Source organism: Melospiza melodia, chromosome 1 (assembly GCF_035770615.1).
Source record: "Melospiza melodia melodia isolate bMelMel2 chromosome 1, bMelMel2.pri, whole genome shotgun sequence".
NCBI lineage: Eukaryota > Metazoa > Chordata > Aves > Passeriformes > Passerellidae > Melospiza > Melospiza melodia.
Window position 1 is genome coordinate 44,276,680 of NC_086194.1, and position 27,822 is coordinate 44,304,501.

General features: G+C 41.0%; 3 protein-coding genes across 6 annotated transcripts in view; 2 read left to right on the forward strand and 1 right to left on the reverse strand.

Moving 5' to 3' along the window:
- The window catches only part of DNAJC13 (DnaJ heat shock protein family (Hsp40) member C13), a 56,261-nt gene extending 48,669 nt beyond the window's left edge, over positions 1-7,592 (forward strand). For 2 of the 3 annotated variants that reach the window (XM_063155835.1, XM_063155842.1), the window contains 6 exons: positions 424-597; positions 1,560-1,739; positions 1,988-2,128; positions 2,565-2,708; positions 3,555-3,654; positions 6,751-7,592. In XM_063155835.1, the coding sequence (XP_063011905.1) occupies positions 424-597; positions 1,560-1,739; positions 1,988-2,128; positions 2,565-2,708; positions 3,555-3,654; positions 6,751-6,848 (837 nt within the window). In that variant the 3' untranslated portion in view covers positions 6,849-7,592. Of the gene's footprint in view, positions 1-423; positions 598-1,559; positions 1,740-1,987; positions 2,129-2,564; positions 2,709-3,554; positions 3,655-5,265; positions 5,378-6,750 lie in introns of all 3 variants that reach the window. The other variant, XR_010027663.1, reaches the window with a different exon arrangement.
- Positions 7,593-8,531: 939 nt separating this feature from the next.
- ACAD11 (acyl-CoA dehydrogenase family member 11) overlaps positions 8,532-27,822 on the reverse strand; it is a 29,057-nt gene continuing 9,766 nt past the window's right edge. Inside the window, 11 exon segments of the mRNA XM_063155861.1 lie at positions 8,532-8,886; positions 9,315-9,424; positions 9,819-9,935; positions 11,749-11,903; positions 12,430-12,501; positions 12,693-12,778; positions 14,263-14,329; positions 25,784-25,882; positions 27,021-27,128; positions 27,246-27,384; positions 27,740-27,817. Of these exon segments, the coding sequence (XP_063011931.1) occupies positions 8,772-8,886; positions 9,315-9,424; positions 9,819-9,935; positions 11,749-11,903; positions 12,430-12,501; positions 12,693-12,778; positions 14,263-14,329; positions 25,784-25,882; positions 27,021-27,128; positions 27,246-27,384; positions 27,740-27,817 (1,146 nt within the window). The 3' untranslated portion in view covers positions 8,532-8,771.
- Positions 18,609-23,821, forward strand: ACKR4 (atypical chemokine receptor 4). Of its 2 annotated transcripts, XM_063155883.1 has the most exons (3): positions 18,609-18,989; positions 19,877-19,883; positions 21,860-23,821. In XM_063155883.1, exons 1-3 carry the CDS (start codon positions 18,903-18,905, stop codon positions 22,921-22,923), a joined length of 1,158 nt encoding a protein of 385 aa, XP_063011953.1. In that variant the 5' UTR covers positions 18,609-18,902; the 3' UTR covers positions 22,924-23,821. The 2 variants fall into 2 exon arrangements, with proteins under 2 accessions (XP_063011953.1, XP_063011946.1); XM_063155876.1 differs by lacking the exon at positions 19,877-19,883 and having other exon boundaries at positions 18,615-18,980; positions 21,843-23,821.

Below are 27,822 nucleotides of genomic sequence, written 5' to 3' on the forward strand. Positions count from 1 at the left end.
CTAGTTCAACATTAAACCAGTTTCTGAACACATCATAATGTCTATTTTGATCCAGATGAAAACTGGGAACTTCCCTGGAGTGATGGTGAGAAATCTTTCCCTGAAGTGTGCAAGGAAGGAAAGAGCTGTTGTATCATCAGCCTCATTGCTGGTGCTTCTCTTGGACTAGGGTTTGCCACTGTTGCAGTTGTAGGTTCAGTTAATTGTGTTCTTTGAAAGAAAAGTTCACTGTAGTGGTCCTGCCTGCACTGCACTGTTCTTTCTGCTGTCACTTCTTACCTCATGTTCTTTCAAGACGAAGGGTTTGTTGGCCTTGCACAGCTCTGTTTCAGAGAATACAGTTAGTGACCCTGCCCACTTAGAGAAACAGTTTTAGGTCTCTCAAATACTCTTGTCAATAACTTCTACTTTACAATTCAACAGCTGCCTGAAGACTTTGCTGTGGTGTATGGTGAGGCAGAAGGTGAACTTTCAGTGGGGGGAGTCTTCCTCAGGATTTTTATTGCCCAGCCGGCCTGGGTTTTACGGAAACCAAGAGAATTTCTCATTGCACTATTGGAAAAGTTTACTGAACTACTGGAGAAAAATAACCCCCATGTAAGATGATTTTTTTTCTGATTCTGTGCTTTGAATTTGTTTAGCATTCTTAAGTTTTTAGTCTTTTCGTTTCTGATAAGCTTAGATTCTCACATTTTATTCCCATCATAAATGGGGCTTTCTGTCTGCTTTCTGACTCTCTCTAAAAGTGTGCTGATATGTTTAGGCAACTTTTGAACATGAGTCAAGGTTTTTAAAGTTCCTGAAGCCATAGAATTAGCTTCAGTTAAGTCTTAGATACTTACTTTGTGCTAGAGATGAGGCTTAACAAATGAAGTGTCTTTTAATTATTCCATGACTGACCAACCTAAAAAAATGGCACTTGTTCTACACCACCTAAAAATTTTCTGTTCTTGAGACTTTTGTTGTCCTTCTGCAACACTAAGTTCCCACTCTGGTATAAATTATGTGATTAAGGCTGCCACCTTAGTGTAATGAGTACAGCAAATGTGTTGCAGTTTAAAAATTAGTTTTTAAACAGTGTTCAGACAGATTCTGTGTTAGACTTGCGGGATGGAAGCTAACTAGCATGTTGAATAAAACAGGCACCTTTATTACAAAGATGTGACAGCAGATTGTAGAGGCAGGCAGAATACACAGAGTATGATGAGTGCTTCTGCACAGACTGCAGAATCCTTTAGGAATTCAGGTGGTCACCTGAACATCCATGCTATCAGTGCTTCCACCAAGCAACTTAGCCAGATACACTGGATTCTCAATACACTAGAAATACTGCTTAGGAATTCCTGTGTGATCTGTCTTTGTGGAACTAGTGAATGTTTGCCACTATTGGAGCTGATAATCATGTTCTTCACTTGTTGTTTTAACAGTTTGAGAGCAAAATGATATACAAGCATTAAGGAAAAAAAATATAATGCAAAGCAAGTGAGAAATGTTGTTATTACGATGATACAGAAGGCTTTACTGACTTACATTTTCTGTTGATTTTCAATTTTCTGCAGGGGGAAACTTTAGAAACCATTACCACAGCAACTGTGTGCCTGTTCAGTGCCCAGCCTCAGCTAGCTGATCAAGTTCCTCCTCTTGGTCATCTTCACAAGATAATCCAGGCTATGAATCACAAGAACAATGCCATTCCTAAAAGTGCCGTTCGTGTCATGCACATATTGTCAGACAATGAGGTACTGAATCATTTAAATGCTTGAGGGGAGAAAAGCATAGCTGGAGGTACTTGTATTGTTTAGTAGTGTTCCTAAAAGGACTATTCTAACTGTAAGTATGGTGTTGCAAGTGAGCAGGGACCTATAGCTAATTAATGGAGAATTGCTAGATCAAACACTGAGAAATGTGTGGTGTTGGCTGACCATACCTGCAATAACCATTAATCTTGGCACAAAGTAGAGTCCTCAGGATGTTTCTCTCTGTACAGCTTTGTGTTAGAGCGATGGCATCACTGGAGACCATTGGCCCTCTCATGAATGGAATGAAGAAGAGATCGGATGTGGTTGGGATAGCCTGTGAAACACTCAATCGAATGTTTCAGAAGGAACAAACTGACTTAGTAGCCCAAGTAAGTAGTACAATCTCAGACTGTAGAAATGTGGTGTATTTAAACTGTTCAACTTAAATGGCATCTGGGGAGCCTCCTGGACACTTAACTAATGTGCTTTTCTTGTTGGAAAAGTGTTTTATCTAAAAAGCAGACCTGTTCTAGGATGTTACCTGAGCATTCAAGCTTAATGCACAGAGTAGTGTTGTGTCCTCTGAGAAAGTGAAGTGGAATGCCAACTAATTCAACTGAGTTTACACCTAGATAGAGCAGAATTGCTGGACAGTATCTTTGCTTTTTCTTGTTTGTATTCATACAGCTCAGGAAAAATGGACTCATCTTGGCATTTGTAGTAATACCTGTTCGCACTTCTGGTTCACACTAATGCTAGTGATATCAAAATTCTCTATGGAACTTCCTGTCTCTGTTAAGACAACTCATTTGGGTATGTTTGCAGGCTTTGAAAGCAGATTTGGTCCCTTATCTTCTGAAGCTGCTTGAAGGTGTTGGTCTTGAGACCCTGGAGAGCCCATCTGCAACAAAAGCTCAGATTGTTAAGACTCTGAAATCCATGTCTCGTAGCCTGCAGTATGGGGAACAGGTGAGTACTCACAAGTCCTTATCTGGGCTTTGACACTTGGTAGGTGTGTACCAAACTCTGAACATCCCTTTTTTAATCTTCTGGCTGTCATGTACATCATTCCCCCTAAAGTGTTAGCGCACTGCCACAGCAAAATGATTATGGTTTGGAATTTCTTCACCTCTTGCTTGTGGAGAAGTCGTTGGTTCAATGCATGTGAAGACCACTAATAAAAAAGACAAATTCCAAGTGTGTGGGATCTCAGCACCTCAGGAGATCCCACACAAGTGCAGCAATATTTTATGAGCTGGTTATCTTTAATTGACAACACTTCAGAACTTGTGTTATAAGTGTAAATTTCTCTTCTGTTTTTTAAATAAATACATAAATGCAGCAGCATTATGGATGTATATCTAAGTAAATTTGTCCCAGTAACTGTGCTAGTTCTTAATGCCTTCCTCTTACCCTTTTGTTGAAAGCTTTCTCAAGGGGAGGAAACTTTGAATAGTCTTTCTTCCAAGTAGTCCCTATCTTGCTCTAGTACAGGAAAAGTCCTATTCTCCCTCAGCTGTCAGTGAGTGGCAAGGGCAGCTTCGAGGGTTGCTTTTCCTTGTCACCTTTCTGGGGAACAAAGGATAAAGTGAAGCTACTGAATAACTTCTTTCGATCGTTGTGTTCAGCAGCACAATTCACATGGAAAAGCAAGTCTCCTTGGAAATGTGCACAAATTCCATATTGCAACCTAAACTACTGCCACATTCTTTGGTGTAATCCCTTCAGAATGGTTTGGCAATAGAAAATGGGTTTGTTTACCTAGAACATGACAAATGGCACTTGCTCACTCTGTTGTCTCTTCAAATATTGCAGGTAAATGAAATTCTGTCCCGTTCTTCTGTTTGGAGTGCCTTCAAGGATCAGAAACACGACTTGTTCATTTCTGATACACAAACATCAGGATACCTCACAGGTTAGCAACTCTTTCCTGTTTATGTTCTGAATTATACTGAACTGTTACTTAATTGTCACACTGGACTCTGGAGTTACTGTTTATCCCCAGGATCTAGTGCCATCGTGGTCTGAACAGTCAGTGCTGTAAAAATACAGTAAGTTTTTAAAACACTTACTAAAAGGTAAACTTCTTGCTGGTTGAGAATTAATTTCTCTGCATAGTCTTTACTGTACATACTTAGCAACAGGATCTGGGCACTGGCGAGACTTGCAAGTACTCTGTAGTGATAGAGCAGAGATGTAATTGAAACTGATGAATGACAATAGCTTTCCATGCTTTCTTAGGATCAGTCTACTTCAGTTCTAGAACCTGTCTATATCAGTTAGCTGTGTGAATTAACACAACTTCAGGGTTAGGCAGGTAGTTGTACTGTTGGAAAAGTTGGAATGCTAATAGGTTGGAGTATGAGGCTATGTTCCAGCCAGAATCAGTGGCCTGACAGGGTGGCCTCGTGCCTGTACGTGGAGCTTGCAGCATTTGCTTCACTGCTGCAGTGGTGCACCTTGGGTGGCTCCCCTGCTGGTGCCACCAAGATTGAAATGGCACTTCAGGTGCACCCCAGCCCTGCTGGTAGTGAAGAGCATTTTAGCTGTGTGTGCTGTGCACTGTGTGCACAGTAAGGTTGGCAACTGAGGGAACTTCCTTGCATGGTGCAGACGTAATCCCAGATCAGTATGTCACTGCAAATCTGCTCTTGTTCTTCCTTCACTTGAGCACTTGACAGACACAGTATCACAGTCCAAAACATCACTATCACATAAAATATTTTCAGATGTAGCAAATAATGGCATTGCAGCAAACTGTCTGCAAGCTTCTGACTCCTCAGTAGCCATCAGCTGAACAAATGCTTGGTCTTAAAAGCTTTGCCTCACAGGTGAGGTTTTAAAGTCCTTTGTGACAAGCCAGTGTGGACACAGCTATGTGCCACAAGGAACTTTCTCATCTAACCCAATTTAGGAATCTTGGTAAAGCTTTTGAGTATAACTGAACTAATGAGGTGTAAATCAGATGGCCAAAGTTTTACTGCAAGATACTAGCATGTATTTTGAGTCTTTCAAGTCAGGAACTACACCTTCTAGAAGTAGTTGCTTGTATTTTGAGAGTAGCTATTGGAACACTTGATGTATTTTTTTCACACAGGACTCTGCGCTTTAGCGCTGAACCGGGGTTTTCTGGTTTTGTATTGTTTAATACCAGTTTGACAACACTGGAACTGATTCAGTTTGTATTGAATTTCCTTGGTATTTTCATAAATACTATAAATTTAAATTTCATAAATGCTGATTGATTATTGGCCAAGAACTGAAACTATATCAGATGTGGTCAGGCTTGAGACTGGGGGCAATACAGTTTTCCAATGGCCTTAAGGCCCATGCTGCTTTTAAACTGCCTAATGTTTAAGTGCTTGCCAATGTAGAATGAAGGTGCTGTACAAATGCAAAGTGTAGATGGAAACCAAGCTTTATTTTTAACCTCTCTTATCTTGTATTCTGCCTTATGTCTTGCTTCAAATTGCTTTGCTATTTGCACTTCCCTTGAAACTTCCCTTGCTTATTTCTCTTCCCTCAGGTGTCTCTTCTCCTTCCCTTCTAACTGGCAGCAGTCCCCTTCACCTGAGAAGTGGGCTTTAGATCTGCTGTGTCAGGCAGCTTGCTAACTTCTGTGTAGCTCTCTAAAGCAGGTAGATACCACCTCGCAGAACGCACGCTGCGCTCGCTGCATTCCGAGTTACAGATGCATGTCCTAGAGCTGTACAAATGCCCAGCACCGACACACCACACTGACACCTGCACTGGCTGCTACTTGCTGGTGCTACACAGGAATTCAGCTTTGGAACTGTGTTAGGATTCCTTCATAATGGAAGAGCTTGAGGCACGAGATAACTATGGGGAATTTTTGCACTAGGATGGGTAGCAGTGGGTGTGACACTTGGCAGGTTCCACTGATGGGCTGGCAAGGAGAAGTCCCCTCCTGCAGCCAGAGAGCTTTTTATTGCCAGAGGCACTGCTTGCCTTGCTCTCTGCCTCACAGAAGTAGTGTGAGACTGTTTGCAGGGAGACCAACCACGCTCTGATGTTCTGGCTGAAGTAGGAGAAAGGAGGGTGGGGCAAGAAAGAATAGTAAATCTGGGAGAACTCAGTGAGAATGGCTTAAAGGGGAAGAGTAGAGGACCCAGCAGAACTTAGTATGTTGAATATTGGCAGTGTAGGCTGGAGGTCTGAGACCAAGTTGATTGCTGTATTGGTGCAGGAACATTCTGTGAGTGATCAGTTTTCTAGTCACTAATATGATAAAAATTACTGTTAAAACACTTCATGCTGCAACCTAAATTTTTATTGCATTTGTTGAAAATTTCAATATGACTAAATTTTTAATTCCAGGCTTTAATTCCAGGGAGAGGGGCTTTGCCTGCAGGGCTGATTGCTCCTATTATAATCAACGTAGAAACTTAGTAATGGTGTGAGTCCTGCATCTCCAGTATAGAATTTCTGTATCCCAAGAATGCTGTCACTTTATTCCAACTGAAGGCACAAAATGCTGGCTAGACAAGCTTTAGGTAGTTCTGTTTCTTCATGGGGCAGCCCATTGGGCTTCCTGGAACTGTGCAGCTGGGAAAAACCTTTAAAACACTGAAAAGATACACAAGGAGCCCAGTAGTTGAACACATGCCTGAACTGACTTTAATTCCATGGCAGGGCCTTTCTTTAGCAAAGGAATGCCATCCCTGCTTTACTGTTGCTTCCACGATGGAAGGTGAGATGGGTAATGCAGGTGGTTGGGGTTCTTTTTCACTTATTTGGCATATCAGAATAAAAAAAACCTGAGCAAGCCCAAAAATGGTCCCCACAAGCTATTCCACTTGCTAGACTAAGAAGTCTTAGTTTCTAGTGTTCCTAAATTTTAGAAAATGTAAAGAAAAACTCTTAAATGTTCTTGTGTAAGGTGTCTGGTTGGCTCAGATGATGTATCTGAGTGTTACCAGAGGGGAATAAAGCTGCTCAGTCACCCAGTAGAAGGAGAACTAATCCCCAATTTTTGTTTTCCTCCTGAAAGGCCCTGGAGTTGCTGGTTACCTCACTGCAGGGACGACATCATCCGTAATGCCCAACGTACCACCCCCGGTAGACAACGAAGTGGGAGATGTCAGCTAAGGACTGGAAATCCTTGTGGAAGAGACAAAGGCAGACTGGCCAGTGATGAGGAACAGCACTTTCCTCCAATACATTGAAGTGAACTTACTGCCTTGCCAGGTGTTTATGACAGTGTTATTCCTTTTTTCTATGACTTTTTTTTCTAGGAAAAGTCAGTGATTCTAACTTCCACACTGTAACACAAGAAAGCACTCTGTGGATCAGCTGAAATGGGTACACAAGAATTTTTTCTTGTTGTACATAAGCACATTTTGTTCCTTTATATTTGTTTACAAGACTGTGAATCAAACTTTCCTAGTTTTTATATTTTCTGAATTAGCATGACTGGAGTTGAGCTACAGTCTAGAGGAATTGGGCTAAAATAACTTTGACCTCACCAACCCCACTAAAAGGGCATCCCTTCATTTCTCAGTCTGATGTGATCACTTCCATTGAACATGACCTGAAAGGGTTTGTTCCTGCACCAGTTCACTCATGTCCTTAATCATTAACATTATCTTCTTCCTCGGATCAAACAGCATTAGACATTTGTATGTATAACTGGCTTGACCAAATTGATGAAGCTTCAGCAAAAAAACCTTAAAAAGTTGACATGTTATGTAAGAAATTAGTGTAATTGTGAAATGTTCTATACATTATCCAGTATATAAAAACTTTCTATATTGAGTGTACATTATACAGATCATTCATATGTACATAGAATTTTAAAATAAAGGGAATTAAGAGCCTTGTTAATGAGATAAAGGTGGTATTCTTGTCTAGTTGTTCATTGACAGTGAGAGAAATGAGGGCAGTCCAAGACCCTAACTGGAACGTGGCAAAATGTGATCCTGGGCATTCTTGGTTGAAAAAACACTTTGTGCAGGTTTTGACAGCCTAGAGCAGAACTCCTGAACCATATGTAGTAGTGCAGGTGGTTTTATAGTTGAAGTGCATTTCAGCCACTGACCTGCTGACACCTCAACTTCCTGGAAAACATTCTTGGCAGGAAGCAAGAGGAAATGAAGGTGGATGGAAATGTAAACAAGAATTACTCATTATAATCTTGGTTTTAAGTATCATGAGATAAGGAACTTCATGGAATGCTTCTAGTTCTAGGTACCCTGCCCCTGTACCCCCTGAGAGACCACTGCAGCTGTGGCTGGACACCCTGAGGCGAGCGCTCGGCTCTGGGCTCAAGGACAGAACTGGCACAGCCTCATCCTGAGGACTGAGCCAAGCCCAGGGTGTTCTCCGCAGGCTCCAACAGGAAGGAGCTTGGAGGGGGGAGTTTGTTTGTTCATGCAAACAGTAAACCCTTGTGTCCTTAACTTCACTGCCCTTAAGTTACCAGCCCTGTGTAAGCTGAGAAGTGATTATCCTAACTTCAGGAATCATTCCAGGCTCCAGCTTTCTGTGCTGCCCTGAGCCTCACTTGAATGGGGCTGGGGGCAGGACTGAGTGTAGTCTCAGTGACAAGGAAGGCAGCTGTGAGCAGGAACTGGGGAGCAGAGGGTTGGACTGCAACTGAGCTTTGGAAAAGAAAAAGCAAGGTACTACCTCCAGTGTTTGTCAATTTAACAAATACAAAAGTTTAGCCTAGCTCGCAATAAATTAAATTGTGTGGCACTTCTGACTCAAAACTGCTTTGTCTACAATAAAAGGATAAAATGCTCTGATTCAGAAAAAAGAAAGCACTTCAGGCCTGTTTGAAAATAGATTTTATTTAGTATTATAAAGACACCCAGATTAGTTATTGCCTGGTGTTCTGCAAATTCTTAAAAGCAAGCCTATAATTATTAAGTGTAATAAGTGAAAACAGTGAGAGAATTGCTTCCAGTTAGAATCAAGTTTTTGTATTCATTCAGTTTTATCTTAGATACCATTATTACACTGAAACTTTTCCTTCATCTTCCCTCCATTAAAGAAGGCTTTATGCTGACATTAGATTTTTGCAGTGAGTTTCTTGGACTGATCAAGGAGCTCCCACCTTGCAATTGTTGAGAGATGAACTTCATCGGGCCCGTCTGCCAGGCGCAAGGTGCGTATGGACGCGAACCTGTGGGGGGAGAGCTGAGTTAGGCCTGGCCTCCTGCCCTGCCACAGCAGCCACACTGAGCTCTCAGCACTGCTTTTGCTGCCCTTTTGACACTCCTTGCTTGAAAAGTGCTGTCACAGGGAGATACTGCAGCAAAATCTTCCTGGCACGATTGAGGTGGGTGGGCTGGGAATTCAGAAGTTTCGCTTCTCCCCAGGGCCATAAGAGATAACATTAAGTTTTAGAAGCACATCCTCTTTACTGCTGATAAGAACTATTTTAGGCCCAGTGCCAGCTTTTATTTTTTGTAAGGCAACAATTGGTTTAACTTTTATAGCTTAAAGGGACATATACTGTTATTTCATGCTGAGGTGAAACAGCATGTACTGGTGTTATAAATTATTATAAAAGAAATGCTTAGAATCTACAGGAAATCTGCTTTTACTCACATGAACGCCAAAGGAAAATCCTGAGAAACTCCAGCTCCACCACACACTTGAACTGCACGGTCAATCACTTTCAGTACAGCTCGTGGAACAACCACTTTAGTCATGGCTACCTGTGGTTAGAAGAACTCACATTATGAGTAACAGTTTCATAAGCAAGTGAAAATATTTACCTAACACTTCTATTGAATATTTGTATCTCTCAGTACATTCCTTCCTCTTGGGGTTGGATGAGAGCTCTGCTGTTCCCGTTCACAGGGGATGGTAAAACTGTTTCCAGTCACTCCAAACTATCTTACTGTGTTGAGACAAGCAAGCAATGCTTGAACAGATTCATGTCCACTTCTGACTAACTCCCCAATCTTCTGACAATTAAAAGCATATCTTAAGGCTCTTTTCAACATGGATTTATACTCTACACTTAGAGTAATAGTGTTTAACAGTATGTTTTACCTTGTCTTTTAACCAGCTGAATGCACAGGCATTGCATCCAAAAATAAAATTTACCTCTCTCCTTGCTCTTCTGTTGCCCAGCATGTCGATCTTGCGGGCTGTTTGCAGGGTGAGCAGGCGAGCCTGTTCTATGCTAAGACGGCATTCCGCAATCCAGTGGGCAACAACTTCCTGCAGATCCCAAAGCCAACACCAGGACATCAGTTAATGCCTCTGAGCCCCTCTTCCTCAGCATGTGCACGTTCAGCCAACCTACAGCCACTTGTGTGCAAACTAAAGCATATCTAAGATGAGGCATAATAAAGAAAACACTTGACTAACAGAAATATTAAAGATAGGAAAAGAATTGCTCTGCCAGGAAACAAGAAAAGGGAAAACCTGTGGATTCTGGCACCTGATCAGACCCCACTGTGTGCTGGCCATTTTCCAGAAGCTCTTCCATGCCTGCTTTTTCCTTCCTCTTACCACCCCTCACAGCCTTCTCTCCATATGATAAGCCCCAGTGTATAGAAATAAGGGGGTGACAGGGGAGAGGAATTCCTTGTTTTGCTTAAACTGGTGCTGTGTGGTGCATGACACAGAGGCAAACAGCTGCAGGGTGGTGCCTGCTGCCTCTGACTGATGATAAATTAGTAACTGTCTGGATCCAAAATGAAGTTATGATCTTGGCAGCCCTTCCCTGCTCTTCTTAGCTAATTCCCCCCTGCAGCCAACATACCACAGGAGAAACAAATATTTTTGATGCTTGTCAGTGCAAAAACTGTTTGGAGCCTGACCCAGCCTCCACTTCTAGGGCTGTGGATTTTGTAGGACACAAAAGCAAATGTGCAGCACGTGCTTCAGTGCAGTCTGGAAGCTCAGCTTGGCTGGTCCCAGCAAAGGTGATCTGAACCTAGATGGGGTGTTCAGTTCTCTTCAGTCAGCAGCTCCTGGGGTCATAAATGATGGCCTGGGTGGGGGCAGGCACACTGGTACTCAGGGAAGCCACCAGCCTCACCTTGTCTTAGCCATCCTCACTGAAGGACCTGCATGGGCTCAGCAGCTGCCTCCAGGTGAGGCCTGTGGTTTCATCAAACATCACTGTTACTTCAGCCAGCTTCTGAGAGCCAGAGTGAGCCTCATGCACCTCTTACTCATTCTAGGTTATGGTGGTGAAGGGAAGTTGGGAAATGATATGACTGGAAATACAGATATGTAAAATTGCTCCCTCTGGATCTGCACAATTTGCTACAATCTGTGCCAGATGCTAATTCAATTTCTTCTTTCCATTGCTTTTACTTGTGTTTTTTCCAATAAAGCTATCCTAGCTGTTGGGAAAAATTAAGGAACACTTGAAATGTGACAGACCAACTACCAAACCCCAATAGTTCTTCTAGAAAGCAGACTGTCATATTTTTATTATTTTAGCAAGCTCTTGCTCATGAAACAGTATTTCAATCCAGAGCAAGATAAGAGCAAGGCTCTCCAATCTTCCCTTGATGTGGTCTGTACTTTCATAAGCAACTACAAATATTTGATCAAAGTAACGTTTTCAGTGAAATTTAGACCCCTAAGTGTCTCCAGTGGTTCTGAATGGAGACAGCCAGGTGACAGAATGGATACACAAAAATGGTGAACTCAGATTGTAACAGAAGCATAAATTGCATGCCTGAAAAAATACCTGTCCAAACTGATCAAGAAAAGCAGAGAACAACACACAGTGAAAAAATCCACATTCAAATCCAGCAAAAGGTATCTAATTCATTGCATATTGCAAAGGGAAAAAAAAAAGAGAAAAAGATCCTGTAGATTCTGGTGAAAAATGGGAGCCTTGCAATGTGGTTTGTTTTTTTTTCCCTTTGCCACCCAAAGGTTTATGAATAGGAATTCAAGGTTAGGGCACAGCTGCTGCCATGTCCATTATCAGAGCCACAAGGCTGTGCTGGGCAGAACAAAGGTCAGTGTGTGCAGTGTGTGCCCAGGGCCAGAGAGGGAAGGTGCTTACGTGCTGATAGAGTTTCTTGCCGAAGGTCTGGCGCTGAGCCGCGCGCTGGCACAGGATCTCCAGAGCGGCCTCGGCCGCACCCAGCGACCGCATGCAGTGATGGATCCGGCCCGGCCCCAGCCGGCCCTGGGCGATCTCAAACCCCCTGCCCTCACCTGCTTGGAAAGAAAAACAGGCTCTGCAAACTGCCTCCTGGAAGGGTCCAAGGCTCCAAGCAGAAGGGACCCCATAGCAAAATAAAAGAAGCAGAGGGGTAATAGAAGAAATCAGGATCTCCACTAAGTGAGAGAGCAGAGTTCTCCCTGCAGGGGACCACAGTGGTGGCCTGCTTGTTATTTCTTTTTCAGTTCTGCCAAGTACTGGCCATGGAGTGCAGCACAACATTCTTTCTAAAAGTCTGTAAAGTCTGCAAGAGCTGGTTCTGGGGGAAGAACAGCACTTAAAGACTTTGCTTTGCTCTACCTCAAGGCAATGATGCTTGCATGACAGCCAGAGCTGCCCTGCTTCCTTCTGCTCTAAGGTACATTCAAACAGCAGGAAGGCTGCTAAAGGAAGAGTGGGCTCCCTCAACTGACCAGAGCTGTTTAAAATAACTAATGGTGATTCATGACACAAACCACTGTCTCATAAAGCTTGGTTCATTGTTGTATGTATTAAAAATAAATCAGTGCTGAAACTCACCCAGTATTATATTGGAGACAGGTACTCGCACATCATTGAAGTGTATCTCAAAATGTCCTCCATGGATCTCATCTACAAAGTTAGAAAACACAACAGCAGGGTAAAATGAAGGAGAATAAAAATACAGGTCTCCAGTTCCTAAGCCTTCTTCTATATATCCATTTTACTGATTTATTTCATACACAATATTTATTAGTGTAACTGCAGCTTCTGAGCCTGCTAATAAATTAAAACACATATAGCTGATAAATATGACCACCTACCCATGTAGCCAAACACTGAGAGAGGTCTTATCAGCTTCAGCCCTGGGGTGTCCATGGGAACAATAACCATACTGTGCTGCTTGTACCTGATCAAGACAAAAAAGCACAGTTACCTCTGAGCCTCCCTTCTGTCTGCCCCTTCTGCTTTTTTATTTTCCATCCTTAAATTAGGACTCACATAAAGCCAGTGCTGAGATTTATCTGTACCACCTGCACCATTCTGCCCACACAGTGTGGCTTCAACCCTTCTTGACCCACCAGTCAACAACTGAAAATGTATTAGTGGCACCTAACACACCATGACTGAGAAACTCCTGCTGCTGTCACTTCTGTGCACACAGTTCTGTATCACCCAATCAGTTTCTCCCCCTCTACCTTTCTGCTTTGTTCTCAAAACCAGTTTATCAGAATCACCATCTTGGCCTGCCTACAGCTTAGGAACGAGAAATCCATCCCCATGTTTACATTCCTTCAGAAAACTTAGGTTTTAGTCACACAGAACTGGAGGTGATGCCCCAGGTCTCTAAATTCAGTCTCCAGTTCTAGCAAGTGGAGTGTCACATGATCCCCTCCATTAAATTCTCTTCAGCTTCTAAGAGCTCAACAGATGCCACTGTCTGTATAACTTCCAGGCAAACCTTCCTGGGTGCTGTGTGCAAGTTACTGATTGCTTCTTGGTGGAAACCTAAAAACGTCAGATTATCCACGGAATTTGGGCTAAAATCCATCTTAGATATAAATGTCACAATTCTTTTGCATTACAAGCTGTGTGATGTTAATAGCACCAGACATGGAGCATTTCATTCATTACTTGTATAAATTTTTGCAAAAGCTTGCAATTCGAGTTGAACGTGTTTGTGTCAAAGAAGAAGAGGTAAGGATCATATTTACACATACAGTAATAAAATGAGTAGGTCTGATTTAAGATGTGCAATGCTCTCTGCTTACACAGCTTCACCTTACCAACACCCCATGTTTCAGACTTAACTTTCTGTATCTACAGATACCTTTGTAGAAAACTTAATCAGTAACTTCAGGTCTCTGATGTGCCACTTCTACCCATTCTGATCAGGAAAGCCCTGAAAAGTTTTGTTTTTATTATATAAGCATTTTTATTTAATTCTTTCTGGTGTTAATTGTTTTTTATCCTACACTTAGAAAATAAATTGTAAGCCAGAGTTGTTGGTTATTGATGCAGACTAAACAACTCATGCAGACTAAAATTTATGTGACCAAGTTAAAGCTGGTGAAGTCCCCAAAATTTCCTCATCCAGTTCATCACACAGCTGCACAAACACTAGAGCTGGTGCAATTGAGAGAGGTGGGAAACATGCCAATGAAAGATGGTAACAGTGGAAAGGTTGGGAGGACTCAGTCAACAGCATCTGACAGCAAAACAGGAACTCAGGCTACAACAGACAGGTGCTGAGGTTTAAAACATCTTTCTAATTTAGGAGCAATCCAACTGGTCAAGGCAACTAGTGGCATTTCACTTAACAAAATTTTTGCAAGCAGCAACTCCTCCAGGGAACAAGTTTTAGGGGATTCTGAGTCTCCTAGGAATTCTTACCTGGATGCTGATGAGTTTTTGGTTTTGCCCATTACAATTGCAACTTTGCAATTTGGGTTCCCAGCACCTTAAAAAAAGTGGCAAACACAAAAATTGGTTTTAGTAGTAAAATCTCAATGTAGAATCAAATTAAGTTTCATAACAAGAAACCCTACTGCCTTCCTTTTGTGAGGCAGGAAATGCAATCTACCCCTGTGTTTATATTCTGAATAGCACATCAGAACAAAATACACATTAGTAGTTAACAAGTAAAAGGGAGCTGACTTGTGGGAAGGAGACCATGAAAAGCCAAATATCCAAACCCTCCAGGTCGTATTCCTATGATTCCTAATCACCTATTCCTATGAAAAGGGAACAAGAAGGTACTTGAAATGGAATCTGATTACTGGAATCTGATTCAGTCTCCATTACAGCTGAGCAAATAAGTGTGATACAACAGCCCATCTATCAAGGTGACATGCTGCCATTTCAAAAGTAAAACTTCTAAAGAACTTCTTCAACCCATAAAGACTGGAGGATCTATGTGGGAATGAAACACCAACCACATTATACCCAAATTATGCAGATAAGGCTACCAAAGGGTTACCATGATTACTTTACTACTACTTCAGCATAACTTTTCTGGAATGCAGGACTTCTCCCCCTTTATGCCAATGATTTTAGATTGCACTCTGAAGAAAGATCTGAGTGAAAATTGTTACCTGAAAATAGCCTGCTAGCATTTCAAACTATTGATAACATTACTTGAGATGTTTCTTATTATGGACATATCTATTAAGCCTCTGTAGCATAAAGACAGCACTTTAATGTAATAGTCCTGAAGAAGATTCTACTCTTGATTAAAACAACATTTCTATGATCCTTAATCCTCCCTGTCTTTTTCTTTTTCTTTAAAGGTTTCTTAGTACCAAAGCATGCTCTCATTCCTTTCAAAGCCTCCCAAAACAATACAGCTAGGGAAAATACCCAATGGGTGTAGCAATCAGTAATTTTTTAGTGCAGATGACAAGCTTTGTAGAGATTCAATTCAAGGCTTGATCTGTAGCAGCTTGGCTTTGTTCTGAGGTTAGAAGCAAATACAACTTCATGACTCCTCTGGCAGCTGTTCTCACAAGGCTTGGGAGACTCTGGTCTGGACAATACAACCACCTGGCTTTCAGCTGAGCCACTTCCTCCTACAAGCAGCCACTTTGATGGCCAGGAAGTGGGAGAGAGATTTATTTAATTGTGATAAACACTGCCTGTTTGGAGGGCCAGACTGCCAGATGTTTACTTTCCTCTTCTGCAATATGGTATTCAGCCATTATTTCCACAGAGGGCTTAAAGAGTGGCTCACAAGCTATACAATGCCAACAAGCTAAAAATTCCAGTGAAAAGCTTTGGCCAGGGGCATAAATCCACTTGGCAAAAAAAAAATTACCTAACTGGATCCCAAAAACTTGGCTCATTTGGGCAACTGCAACCAAAAGCAGCTGATCAGCTCCAAATGACCCAACATATGCTTTGCAGGGTACTACTCTGCACAGGGAAACATCACCCCTGCACAAGGGGTATTTGACTCTTCTCCTTTTCCACAGAAGGTAAAGAATTGCACAAGTGCTCTTTTCTAAAACAGATCTATGTTCAAGTGAGGTTTACAACAAAATATGTTTTGACCTTCTGGAAACGCCTGAAAAACTGTTTTGTAAATAATCCTCAAGTCACGTCCCTACTTGAAAACAAAGAGCAAATTTAACCATGTCATTTAATCATTTAGCCATGAAAAAAACCAAAAACCAAAACCTCAGAAGAAGCTTTCATGTTGAACTCAGTGAGGAGTTCACTAAGAGCTGGACATCTGGTTAGATGTTCTAAATCATTTGTACAATTTCTGGAAGGCAAATGAATACTCTCCAATCTCCTCTCTAAGCACAGCAATGGATGGCAGATTCCTGGTACTTCCACTCCTTAGAGTCTGAAGTCCTGAAAAACTAAAATAAATTTTATGTCACTTCAACCCATAAAAGACTGAAAAAAAGTTCTGGTCTAATGCAAGACTCTGAAAAACTCCAGTGCTTTGGAGGGAATGCAAACAGCCTGGATGGAATAAACATCTCCTTTGTAAATGACATTTTTACCTCACTTACAGAATTCAGAGATGTTGCTGGAGGATGGAGGGGAAGAGTCAGAGAAATTTGCAAGAAAACTCACAATTGAAGAAACACTAAACATTTCAGGTGGTCAGTTTTAACCATATTTCCATATTGATGAGCTTTCAATAAAGTTTTCAATGTATAAGACTGCACAAACCAAAACTTTTAGACCACAATGCTGCTAAACTGGCAAACATCTTTGGTTTAACTAACATACTTTTGAACTCTTCATGGCACTCACTCACATAGTGAGGCAAAGATAGTATTTTAACATGTGCTTAGAGTGTTGATCACAATCCCATTAGAAGCCTAATCTTTGCTATCAGGGGTATAACATGTGTAATTTTACTGATCTTCACACAATCAACTTATAGAGGTTCTCTCTGGTGGAGAGACTACTAAATGTGACAACCTTTGAGTACTACCTGTACTTGAAGAATCTGCCATAAGGTAGATATTTTTCTACCTTATGCTTTCAGAAGCCAGCAGCACCTTAGTTCTTACATTCTATTTATTTTTCAGTGTTCAGTCTTCAGTGAGACTAAGATGACTAAGGCCAGATGAACTACTGCCTGAATGCTGAATACCTATGGTTTTTGCCACATTGCCTGCTGCACCCCTCAGCCCAGCAGGTTACTTCTCTCTGCTAAAGGTCAGGGGTCTGTGGTGGCTTACAGACCTGTCAGCTTCCTGTTCTTCTTGTAGGAGAGTTCTGGCCTCTCCTACAAGAAGAAACTGGTCTGTAGGACCAACACCCTTGAGATGTTGGTCCTACAAGGATGTGTATGACAGCATGGTACTGATGGTTGGAACATGGGAGTCTCCTGATGGAGAAAAGGGACACACTCAGACACATCCCACCAAGAGCCTGCAGTAATTTCTCTCCACTAGCATGTTGTATTCCACAGCTTTATCTCATCTTCTCCAGTGCAGGCAGCTGGTTCATGGAGAACAAAGCCCACAGCTGTAGCTGCAAGCAAACAGGCAATGCTGGGGCTGTGCAGTCCTGCCACTGAATGTGGCTGCTGGTCATTCCCAGCTGGAGCTCACACGCTCTGGTGGTGCCAGTGAGAGCAGCTGCTCAGCTCAGGAATGGTTTTTTCCTTGCCTTCATGCCACTTTCACACAGCCACAAGTGTTTTTACTTAAAATCTATTTTGTATTCACTCTTACTTCCTAATTTTTGTTATTTTTGACCCTACTGAAATACACACATGACAATATTATTTCTTTACTCTGACTGGAAGGATCTGTCCTCCCTGCACCCCTGAAAGGTTACAAGGAGCTGAGGAGCTGCAATAAGCAAGGGAGGATTCACTGCCTTCCTACAGCCTGCCCACAGAACTTGTTGGAGACCCTATTGAGACAAAGCCTATTCAGAACTGAAAATCTCATTTGTTTTTTAAAGAGACGGAGCTCAGGCCTCAAAAACATGACATCACCTGTGAGGAGATGGCTGGGAAGGAGCCCAAGCATCTTCTCTGCCACTGTGAAGAGCACCACTGAAATACTGTGACAACTCAAGAGGAAAACATTGCAGAAATAGGCACAAATATTGTGGCACTCTTCCTCTAGGCTGCAATTCCTCTCCTAGCCCATTTTACTTTGTCATTCTGAAACAAAATATAGCATGTGGAAAAAATTTGCCCATTACATTCTTAGCTGCCCATTTTTAAGAATCTTTCCTTTCACATATTTCAAAATAATTGAAGCACAGACAGAAGCTTAATCCAGTCATGGCAGGTGCACCAGCATGCCAAAAACCCCCAAAATCTGACCTCTGGTCTCCTTAATATCTCTCTGTGTTGCTAGGCTTCAATATTGCATTTACTGAAGCTCATTAGATTGTTTTCTGATCCAGGATAATTCAAACAGGTCACTAATTTGATTATGAGATTGGCAACATTCAAGGCCCTGAGAACTCTCCCCCAGGATGCAGGAATATCTGCTTGTACTCTGGTTGACAATTCACATATTTTCCTTAGCATCTTTCTGGTTTCACACACTGAAAGAACCCCTTTCCCCACCTCACAAAAACCACCTCATCTTTCTATTGTATCCCCTAAAACAGTCATGTAAGGAGGGGATGTAAGGATCCCTTTAAACCTTACACAATCAGCCATCAAAAGCACAGTACTGCCCTGAGGAAAGAATGGAGTGACTCCCTGTGGTGTCTGGGCCAGTAACTCAGCCCCAGATGCACCTCCTTTCCATCCTTTTCACCTTTCTAATGTGTTGTTTGATAAAAGCCTCTCGATGATGTATTAAACATTTGGACTTCCAGGAATAAAACCACAAACAACAAAGAGAAGCAGTAAGGGCGTCCTGACCTTCCAAAGAGCAGTCACAGTTTGTTGGAACAGGAAGGAATGTAGGAAGTGTACGTGTTCAACACAAGAAGAGTCTCCAGGAAAGCACAGTTTTTAAAAGTTTTTTTTTAACTGTCAAGTCAAAATGAAAGTGCAACGGACTTCCACATGAGGGTGTGGTGTTTGAAGACAAAATGCAATGTGTCAGAGCAATTCAGATCACTTCACTGAGGCACATCTCAACTGCAGTACCTGCTACTCATCTGCTGAACAAAAGGTTAGTTTTGTTTTAATTCTTACTGCTCTGTATATTGGATAATATTTTCTTTGCATACATTAACTCTTAGTTAAGTTAGCTTTACAGAGATATATCATTTCACTAAAGGCACATCTCCTTTCCAGTTTCAAAATCAGATTTGCTCAGTAGCAGGACAGAATACTGCTTAATTTATCAGAAGAAAAAAAACCTGTCTGTTTAAACTAGAGATAATAAACTAATTCACCATCATTCATACAATCCTACATGAAGTTTAAATGCACAGAAACACTGAATTTTTATCTGACTGGAAGGCTGAAGCAATTCTGCAAGGAAGCATGCAGTTGCAGATTTAATATATTTATTAGTATAACAGAAAGCTACTTGAAAAACCAGCAGCTTCTGAGCTGTTTGGGTACTTGTGGGCAGTTTGCACATGATAAAATTCCTTTCTGTCATATCATTCTGAGAAGCTCCAGCTGGAAGACGCAGTGTGCCCACAGCAATCTGCTCCAGTAAGCAATTCCACGTGGGCATGGCTCCCTGTGTGGGATGGAGACTAAACTAAGCCTTCCCACCACCCTTCAGTGCCCAGCTGCCACGGGACTGCTTGGCTGTCTGCAATGGGCACATGCTCGTGTGCCTGAGAGACAGCACCACCAGGAAAAACAAACGTGAGCAGGCAGGAGAGCCAAAACATAACTGTGCTTTTAAGGGAGAAATGTCAATGTAGCATTTTAGATAACTTTGTTTCTGTCATGAACTCAAGGCAGGCAAAAGCTTATCAGGCAGCGGAGCACAGAGTCACAGCCAAACCGCTTTGTCATACACAGACTTTTCAAGTTTGCCCTGAAATGTTTGCTGGTTTGCTTTCAAGTAAATTTACCAGTGATACAATTTGATTAATATTCCTTGAGGGGTTCTGTATTAAGTGTTTTAAGACCACAAGAAAAATATTTTCATTTAACTTCTAATTTTCCTCAAGTCCCAGCTAAGTGGATTAAACTCTTCTTGCTGCAGTTTCTCTTCTACTAAAAAAATTAATAAAATAAAGGTTATTTTGCTGCTGATAACTAAATCTTTCCTCAGAGTACAAAAAAGCTGCAAAAGATTACTGCTGCTGGAAAATCCTGCTAACACAGCTTGTTAGGCATGAACAGACATCCCTTTGCCAAAGTATTAAGTAGAGTGACTGTACTTTTCCATTCTGCACATTTCATTAAAGATGACAATAAAGATAACAATAAAGAAGAAATTGCAAGACTTAAAAAGGAGTAATCCTTTTTTAAAGTTTGATGGGAAGTGTTTTGTACTATTCTGTTAACATTTCAAAGTCATTAAAGATGAAGCCAAACCAATAGTTAATATTAAACTAATACACTTTAAAAATCTGGCTAAGAGAATCACTAAAAAAAAATCAAACAAAAAAGTTTCATTTCTCCATTTCTCTCTATTTAATTGGTTTGCAACCCTTATTATGAGATCAATCAGTAACTTATTTTTTCCTAGTAGACAGATATATTAAAAAAACTTCAGGAGTTTAAATATTCATTTAAACTTCATTTAAACAATTGTCTAAGAAACAGAAATGGTATTTGCATTTTTCTTTCAGGCTTGAAAGAGCCAAATTGTAGCTCTGGGACAGAATATCAGATAACAATCTGCTTTCAGCAACACTGACCTCAAATTCTAAACACTGCTATGATGCCAAAAGGGGAACATGTTTTTCATTCTCAGCTGATTTTTGCTACTGCTGCTAAGAAAACTTAGTCCCATTTATTCCAAGGAAACAGGGTACTGTAGGACTGTATTTTACAACAGACAGAATTTCAGCACACTAGTCAATGAACACAGTTACAGGAAAAGAAGAAAATAATGCAGGACACAAACTTGCTTAAGACCTAATCTGAAGATACAAATGCTTAAGCTTCAACCCTAAGCTGGCAGTGAGAAGCCAGCCTCAGTGTTTACAGAGTAAATCCATCATGAGATCATACTTCAAAAACCAAACTGAGCTATTTGGGTACTTGTGGGTAGTTTGTATGTGATAAAATTCCTTTCTGTCATAACATCCTGAGAAGCTCCAGCTGTAAGATGCAGTGTACCCACACAATCTGCTCCTGTAAGAAATTCCATGTGGGCATGGCTTGCTGTGTGCGATAGATACTAAGCTTGTTCTGCTGCTGTTCAGCAACAGACTCCTTGCTGTGCTTTTTGTAATGGGCATGTACAGTGCACCTGAGAAACAAACAAAAACACTCTCCCTGTACTAGACTCATATCCAAAATTTGTCAGAATTTATGACAGCAGACAGCTGCTTGCCTCAGCTCTAATCAGCTCATATTCCTTATACACCTGATTGCAGCAGCATTTACAGCCTTCAGCTGGTATTGCTTTGCTTTGCAGAGGCTGGAGAGGGGAAGGTGTAATTCCAACCCCATAAAGGTACAGACAGTTATGTGCAATGGAATTTTGCCAAACATAACATGGTCAAAGCAGGTAAAGCAATGATGGCTCCTCGACTCAAATGCAGAAATCAATGAGGGGCACTCCAGGCATTATACAACCTCAAATGCTAAGGGTGAGGAAAGCATTTCAATTGAATCCATTTTACAAGTATTGCCCACACTGATGTCCTCAGTTACCCTATTTCATGTGAGAACTTGAGATGGTCTGCTCTGCCTCAGTTACTGTCTAGCTTCACTTTGATTATTCACAAATGTATTCTGAATACACATATATAGGTATATATATATGTTCCTTAAATTTGAGATGTATAAGCAGCTCTGAAGAAGGGTTTTAGTTTTCAACAGAAATTTTAGAACTTAAACCTAATATTATTCCTTTGGTGCTCCCTTCTCCCCACTTTTTTGTGTCTTGTAGCTTTGCCACGGTCTGAGACATGAATAACTCAACAGATTACTGGATTGATGATGAGGAGGATGACCTCAACCCTCTTATAGATTACAATACCTATGAGCTTCTCTGTGAAAAAAGTGATGTGAGAAATTTCAGAAAATTATTCCTCCCAGTGTTCTATGCACTGGCTTTCACAGTTGGAGTGGCTGGAAACTCACTAGTGGTTGCAATTTATGCCTACTGCAAGAAACCCAAGACCAAGACAGACGTGTACATCATGCACCTCGCCATCGCTGATCTGCTCCTGCTCTTCACCCTCCCCTTCTGGGCTGCAAATGCAGTGCAGGGATGGGAACTTGGAAACCCCATGTGCAAGTTCACTTCTTCTCTGTACACCATGAATTTCAGCTCCAGCATGCTGTTCCTGGCCTGTATCAGCGTGGATAGGTACAGGGCCACTTCTGAATCCCAGGGCCATAGAAGAGTGGGCAAACACTGCAGTGTTACCTGCCTCTGTGTCTGGCTGGCTGCCACTTTCCTCAGTATCCCAGAGCTGATATTTAATCAAGTCAAGAAACACAACGAGAGGAACGAATGCCTTCCCATATTTCCAATGAACATGGAAACACTCTTAAAATCAACCATTCAAATCCTGGAAATTATCCTGGAATTCCTGCTTCCTTTCCTAGTAATGCTGATCTGCTATTCTGCTACTGCTCGGGCAATCTTTAGGTCTGCAAATGTTAAGAAGTCCAGGCCTTTCAAGGTGCTGCTGGCAGTAGTGGCTACTTTCATTGTCACCCAGCTACCCTACAACATTGTGAAGCTGTGGCGAGCCATAGACATCATCTACATGTTGGTGACAGACTGCCAGGCCAGTAAAACCATGGATGTGGCACTCCAGGTCACCAAGAGCATCGCTCTGTTCCACGCCTGCCTCAACCCCCTCCTCTACGCCTTCCTGGGCGCCTCTTTCAAAATGCACATCATGAAAATTGCAAAAAATTACGGGTACTGGAGAAGGCAGAGGCAGAATGGAAGACCTGAAGAAATTTCTATGAATTATGAAGACCCTACTGAAGAAACAATCAGTTTCACTATATAGGCCCTCCATTGCTTCCACCATCTTACATAACCAAGGGAATTGTTTAGTGATTCCAGGAGGTATTGCTTCTAGACCTGTTTCTCTGCAAGTCAGCTTTCAGATGAATTTCTGAACCTGCCAAGACATCACAAAGCACTTTCAAATGGAACATGTTTATTGGAATCAAGCAAGAACTGAATACTGAAACCCCTAGAAACAACCCAAGATATTTACTAAACATCAACATCAAAGAACTCAAACAAAAAAAAAAAGCATCACAACAAAACTCAAACACCTAAAAACACCCCCAAAATTTAAATTTCCAAGTGTCACAGTACTAGGCAATTAAGCAACTATGTAATGAACAACCTGTACACATCTAAGTACGTGATTAAAACAGAGAAAAAAAAAGGTCACCAATCAAACAACAGGAATCTTTGTACCAGAAGTTAATAATCTTGTGTTTCTCCAACTATTTTATAAAACTTTAGAACATTTGCCTAACAGTTCAGCTCCATTTCTCAACTATCACTCCATAGATAACCTTGCAGATTGAAATGAAGCATAAGCTTATGGCTGAGAATTGAGAGGGAGAAAGAGGGGGGAAAAGCCATTCTCTGTGTTTCTACAAGTATATACCAGCAACAACATCCTCCACAAAAACACTCCAGCAACTCCTTTTCTATAACTACAGAAAAATGATCTTTCATCTCTTCTTTTCTGCTTACCCTAAGCTTCAACCAGTGCTCGAAGGGTGGCTGGCATACTCTAGATTTTTATAAATGTAATAAAAATTTCAGGTAATCATCAAATACAAGGCCTGGATTTTTTATTTAGAATTGCTAAAATTAATCAAGGACTGCAATAACTGCATCTGCTAAAATATATGAAGATATAATAAAATCAAAGAATAGAAAAAGTGCATTGGCTTTTGTTTTTTCTTATCTTTACATTTGTTTTGTTTTAGTAGGTACTGACATCTCTCATCATAGGCATTTACCAACCAGCAAATGGGAGAGGCCTTGCTTGACAAAACAGAGAGGTTCTCATTCCATATGGAGCTCATGGATTTACAATTTTTACAAAGAGAGGTACCAAGGCCATCCCCTGCCACAGTGTTGGCAGGGGTTCCAGGAAAACAGCAGTTTTCCATGAGTCACTGGAAGCATTTCAAACATACTGGCAAGCTAGCTTAGCTTTCAAAATGAAGAAGTGGTGTTACAGCATTCTGTCCTTATCTTCAAACATCCTGTGGGCACTGACAAAATGTCTCAGATTAGAAAAAATCTACAGATTAGAAAAGCCAGCAAGAATCTCTCATTTTTAGATACTGTTCCTAGTTACACAATTATGGACTGGAACAAAAAGCTCTAAAATGACAGACAAGAAACAACAGTAGCATAAACAAGACATGAGCCTCTTCTCCCTGTTTGGATTACAAAAGCTTACAGAATGTCTGCTCAGAATGTTTTGAGAAATACTAGGGCATGAACAGATAAGTCAGAAGTGCCTGACAGGTTTTCTACACATACACCATAAATCTGACCTATTTAAGCCATACTGGATTTGCTATACACATGCAGAGCATAATAAGAAACCCCACTTCTTCAATGAAGTAACTGACTCCTTGCATGTGTGATTTATGACTTGTCTTCACAAATACAGAGGGACATTCTGACCAGACTTCCAGGCTTCTGGGATTCCCACACATCCAAGGTTTTAATGTCCCAAAAGTTAAAAAAACCCAACCAAAACCAACAACAACAAAAAAATACCTTCCCAGCCAGGCAGAAAGAGAGACGAATACAGAGCCAAATGAACACGTTTCTCAAACTTCTTGGGATTGCAGTGCCTTTTATGCATCTGTCTTTATGCAAATCTGACTTCACTCTTTGTATTTATTAAAAATAAGACAAATCAAATCATGCTGCCTTATGTTTACTCTCCTTTTTATAATTCACATAATATTATTTTGTGTGTGTGACCCCCTAAAACTTTCTTGTTTTATGAATATTATTTTGTGTGTGTGACCCCCTAAAACTTTCTCAATTACTTCCTCAGGGACAGCATTGCATAGCTGGGAGACAGTGACCCAGAGCAAAGGCTAAAAAGCCAGTAGTTAAGCAACACTCTTAGGTCAGGAGACAAGATTCCATGCCTCTTTTTGCTGCCAGTTTTACAGGAGTAGAACAGAGAGAGAGATCTATCTTCTGGTGACTCCAAGTATTGCACAAGCATGTAGCAGCAGCTAGCTGTCATAATCGTGTACATAAATGAAACATTCCAGTTTACCAACTTGGTTTATTTACTTGGATTCCAAACTCCCAGGGAATGATGACTTTCAAGTTGCTGTGACATGTTTTGGCAAAAAAAGTAACAGTACTACAATATCAGGGACAGTTGCCACTTACAGTACAATGCATTGATTTTACTGGGAATTATAACATAAGGAAATCTCATTTAATAGTCAGTCCAACTGCACCACAGGCTACTTTAAAAGCAGCCATGTTTTACAGTAGCTATATGGTACTCTCAAGCCTCTCACACAAGCTGCCAAAGACAGCTTCATGAAAACAAAGCCATAAATATGTAATTTAACTGCTAGAAAGAGGTAATGTTTAAAGAAAATAGCAGCATTCACTCTGTGAACAAAATTCAGAGGTTCCAAAAAGGGCTCAAATCCCCAAACTGGATTTGAATCTTGGACTTTGGTTCACAGAACAAAAGCTCAATTCAGCTCCTTCTACTGCTTTACATTCTATTGCCTTTACTCAGGAGAAGACAAATTTTCATCTCAGAAATGGAGCAAAGTGATTTTTTTTTCAACAGTTCTTGAAAGAAATTCTACCTTAGCCATTCTTATTTAGGTTTCCACACTTACCACTGCTCCACCACTTCTTGCCATTGATCACATAGCTGTTCCCATCTCGCTCAATGCTGCATTGCATATTGGTGGCATCACTTGAAGCCACATCAGGTTCTGTGTCAAAGGAAGAAAACAAACCACCAGACTAAATATAAAGGTAATACAACCTTCACAAATATAGGGCTCTGGATACACTATTAAAAGTTTTGCTCCCAGTAGAAAAACTTTTTGAAAAACTCGCTGCTGGTGGTCAAAAGAATTCCTGTTTTCCAACAATCTGTTATTCACAGCCAGTTTAAATGTACTTGTTCTTGGCCTTGGACCACCCTTTGCAATCAGCCTTCTTCCTTTCCTTCTCTTTTTAAATCCTTTATCCTTCCATTCTACTTACAGGTAACAGTCATATTTCTCCTCAGCCTGTTTTCTCCTCTTGGGTTCTTCCCAAGCGAACATAGAGATTGAAAATAATTTTGTGGTTGTATACGAAATACACTACATGAAGTTGACAGCAAAATTTCATTAATGATTTTTTGGAACAGGAAATATTCTTACTCTCTCCTTTCACAGTTACATCTTTTTATAGGCCATCTACTTTAAAACAAAAGTATCTATCTCCTCTTGGGAAACACAGTGAAACAGAATTTGCAAAGTAAAAGTTTGCAAGGCTGAGTTCTCTCAGATCAAAATCAAGATTTTGATCCTCCTATTTTAGATGGAAATAGTTCCAAAAGCTACCTTCCAGTGATGCTGAATGCCACAAGCTTTCAGGAGCAAAACTAAATACAATGCTGAGCTATGGACACAAAGCAAGTTATTTCTGGGTTGTGTCTTAAAAAAAAGCTATGAGACTGCAAAACCACACAACTTTAATCACAATAATCATACTTGGACCCAACTGTGTGTGTCTAGAGAACTCCACAGCACACTACAAGGAAGGGTAAGCTCTACTGCAAACCTGTTTGGTACTACAAATTTTATTTTACTAGTACAAAAAGGAAGCTAAAAAGACATAGAAAGCAAATACTAATGATTGTAACCATGAAAATTGGCAACTACCAAGAAAGGCAGTAAGGCTTCTCCAGTTTGCATTCACACCTCATAGGTGATTTTATATTCAAACACATTCACTGATACTGAATTAGTACAGAAATGTCCACTGTAACACACAGCTTGCAGTTTTCTACTCTTCCCTGCATACACCATGTGAAGTTTCAACCAATTGGCTCTAACTTTCTTCTGGAGAAAAACTCACCTGTCATGCAGAAGCAAGAACTAATCTTCCCTTCTAGGAGAGGCTCCAGCCACTGTTTCTTTTGCTCTTCGGTGCCATACATGTGGAGAACCTCCATGTTTCCTGTGTCTGTAAGAAATCAGCAGTCATGATTACTGCTCAAGACACACAGCCTGTAAGGTGTGAGACACCCAACTTTTTAATGCTCCAGTGCCATAGTTTTGGGATTAAACCAGGGTTGCTAACCTGGTGCATGACAGTTGAAAACCTCAGGAGCAATAAGGGATCTCCCTGTCTCCTCAGCTATTAGGGCATAGTCAAGCTGGCTGAGACCACTGATATCTGGGAGGAAAAGGTTCCACAGACCTTCTGCTTTGGCCAATTCCTGTCACAAGAATCAACAGAAAAAACATCAGCAATAAGTCATTAAAAAAAAATTCTGGTTTGCAACACATTTTCTTCACTCCTGCCTACCCTACTGTCCATATCTGATGTTTTTTGCAATAGCTATTCTGAAATTGTAGGTTCAGTCTTTGATTTAAAGGTCAGATATACCCCTCTCAGACTTCATTTTGTTTTTCTTCTCTCTCATTTGTTTTCTCTTCCTTTCTTTTCCCTGTTCTTCACATTGTTTCTTTCCATGTAAAGTAACTTCTCTGACAGGATATACCAATCACTCTTATCCTCTATGTCTGTGCTCTTTTACTGCTATAGTGCTAAAAATATTTGTTACCCCCTACCTTCAGTTTCTCCAGCAGTGGTGGTTTCTTCCATTTGTCCTCAGCATTTCTGTGTTCAGTGTAATATTTTATTATTTCCTTAG

What these genes read in the sequence shown, in the direction of transcription:
- ACKR4 (XM_063155883.1), top strand. Translation starts at nt 18,903, where the DNA reads ATGTGTCAGAGCAATTCAGATCACTTCACTGAGGCACATCTCAACTGC.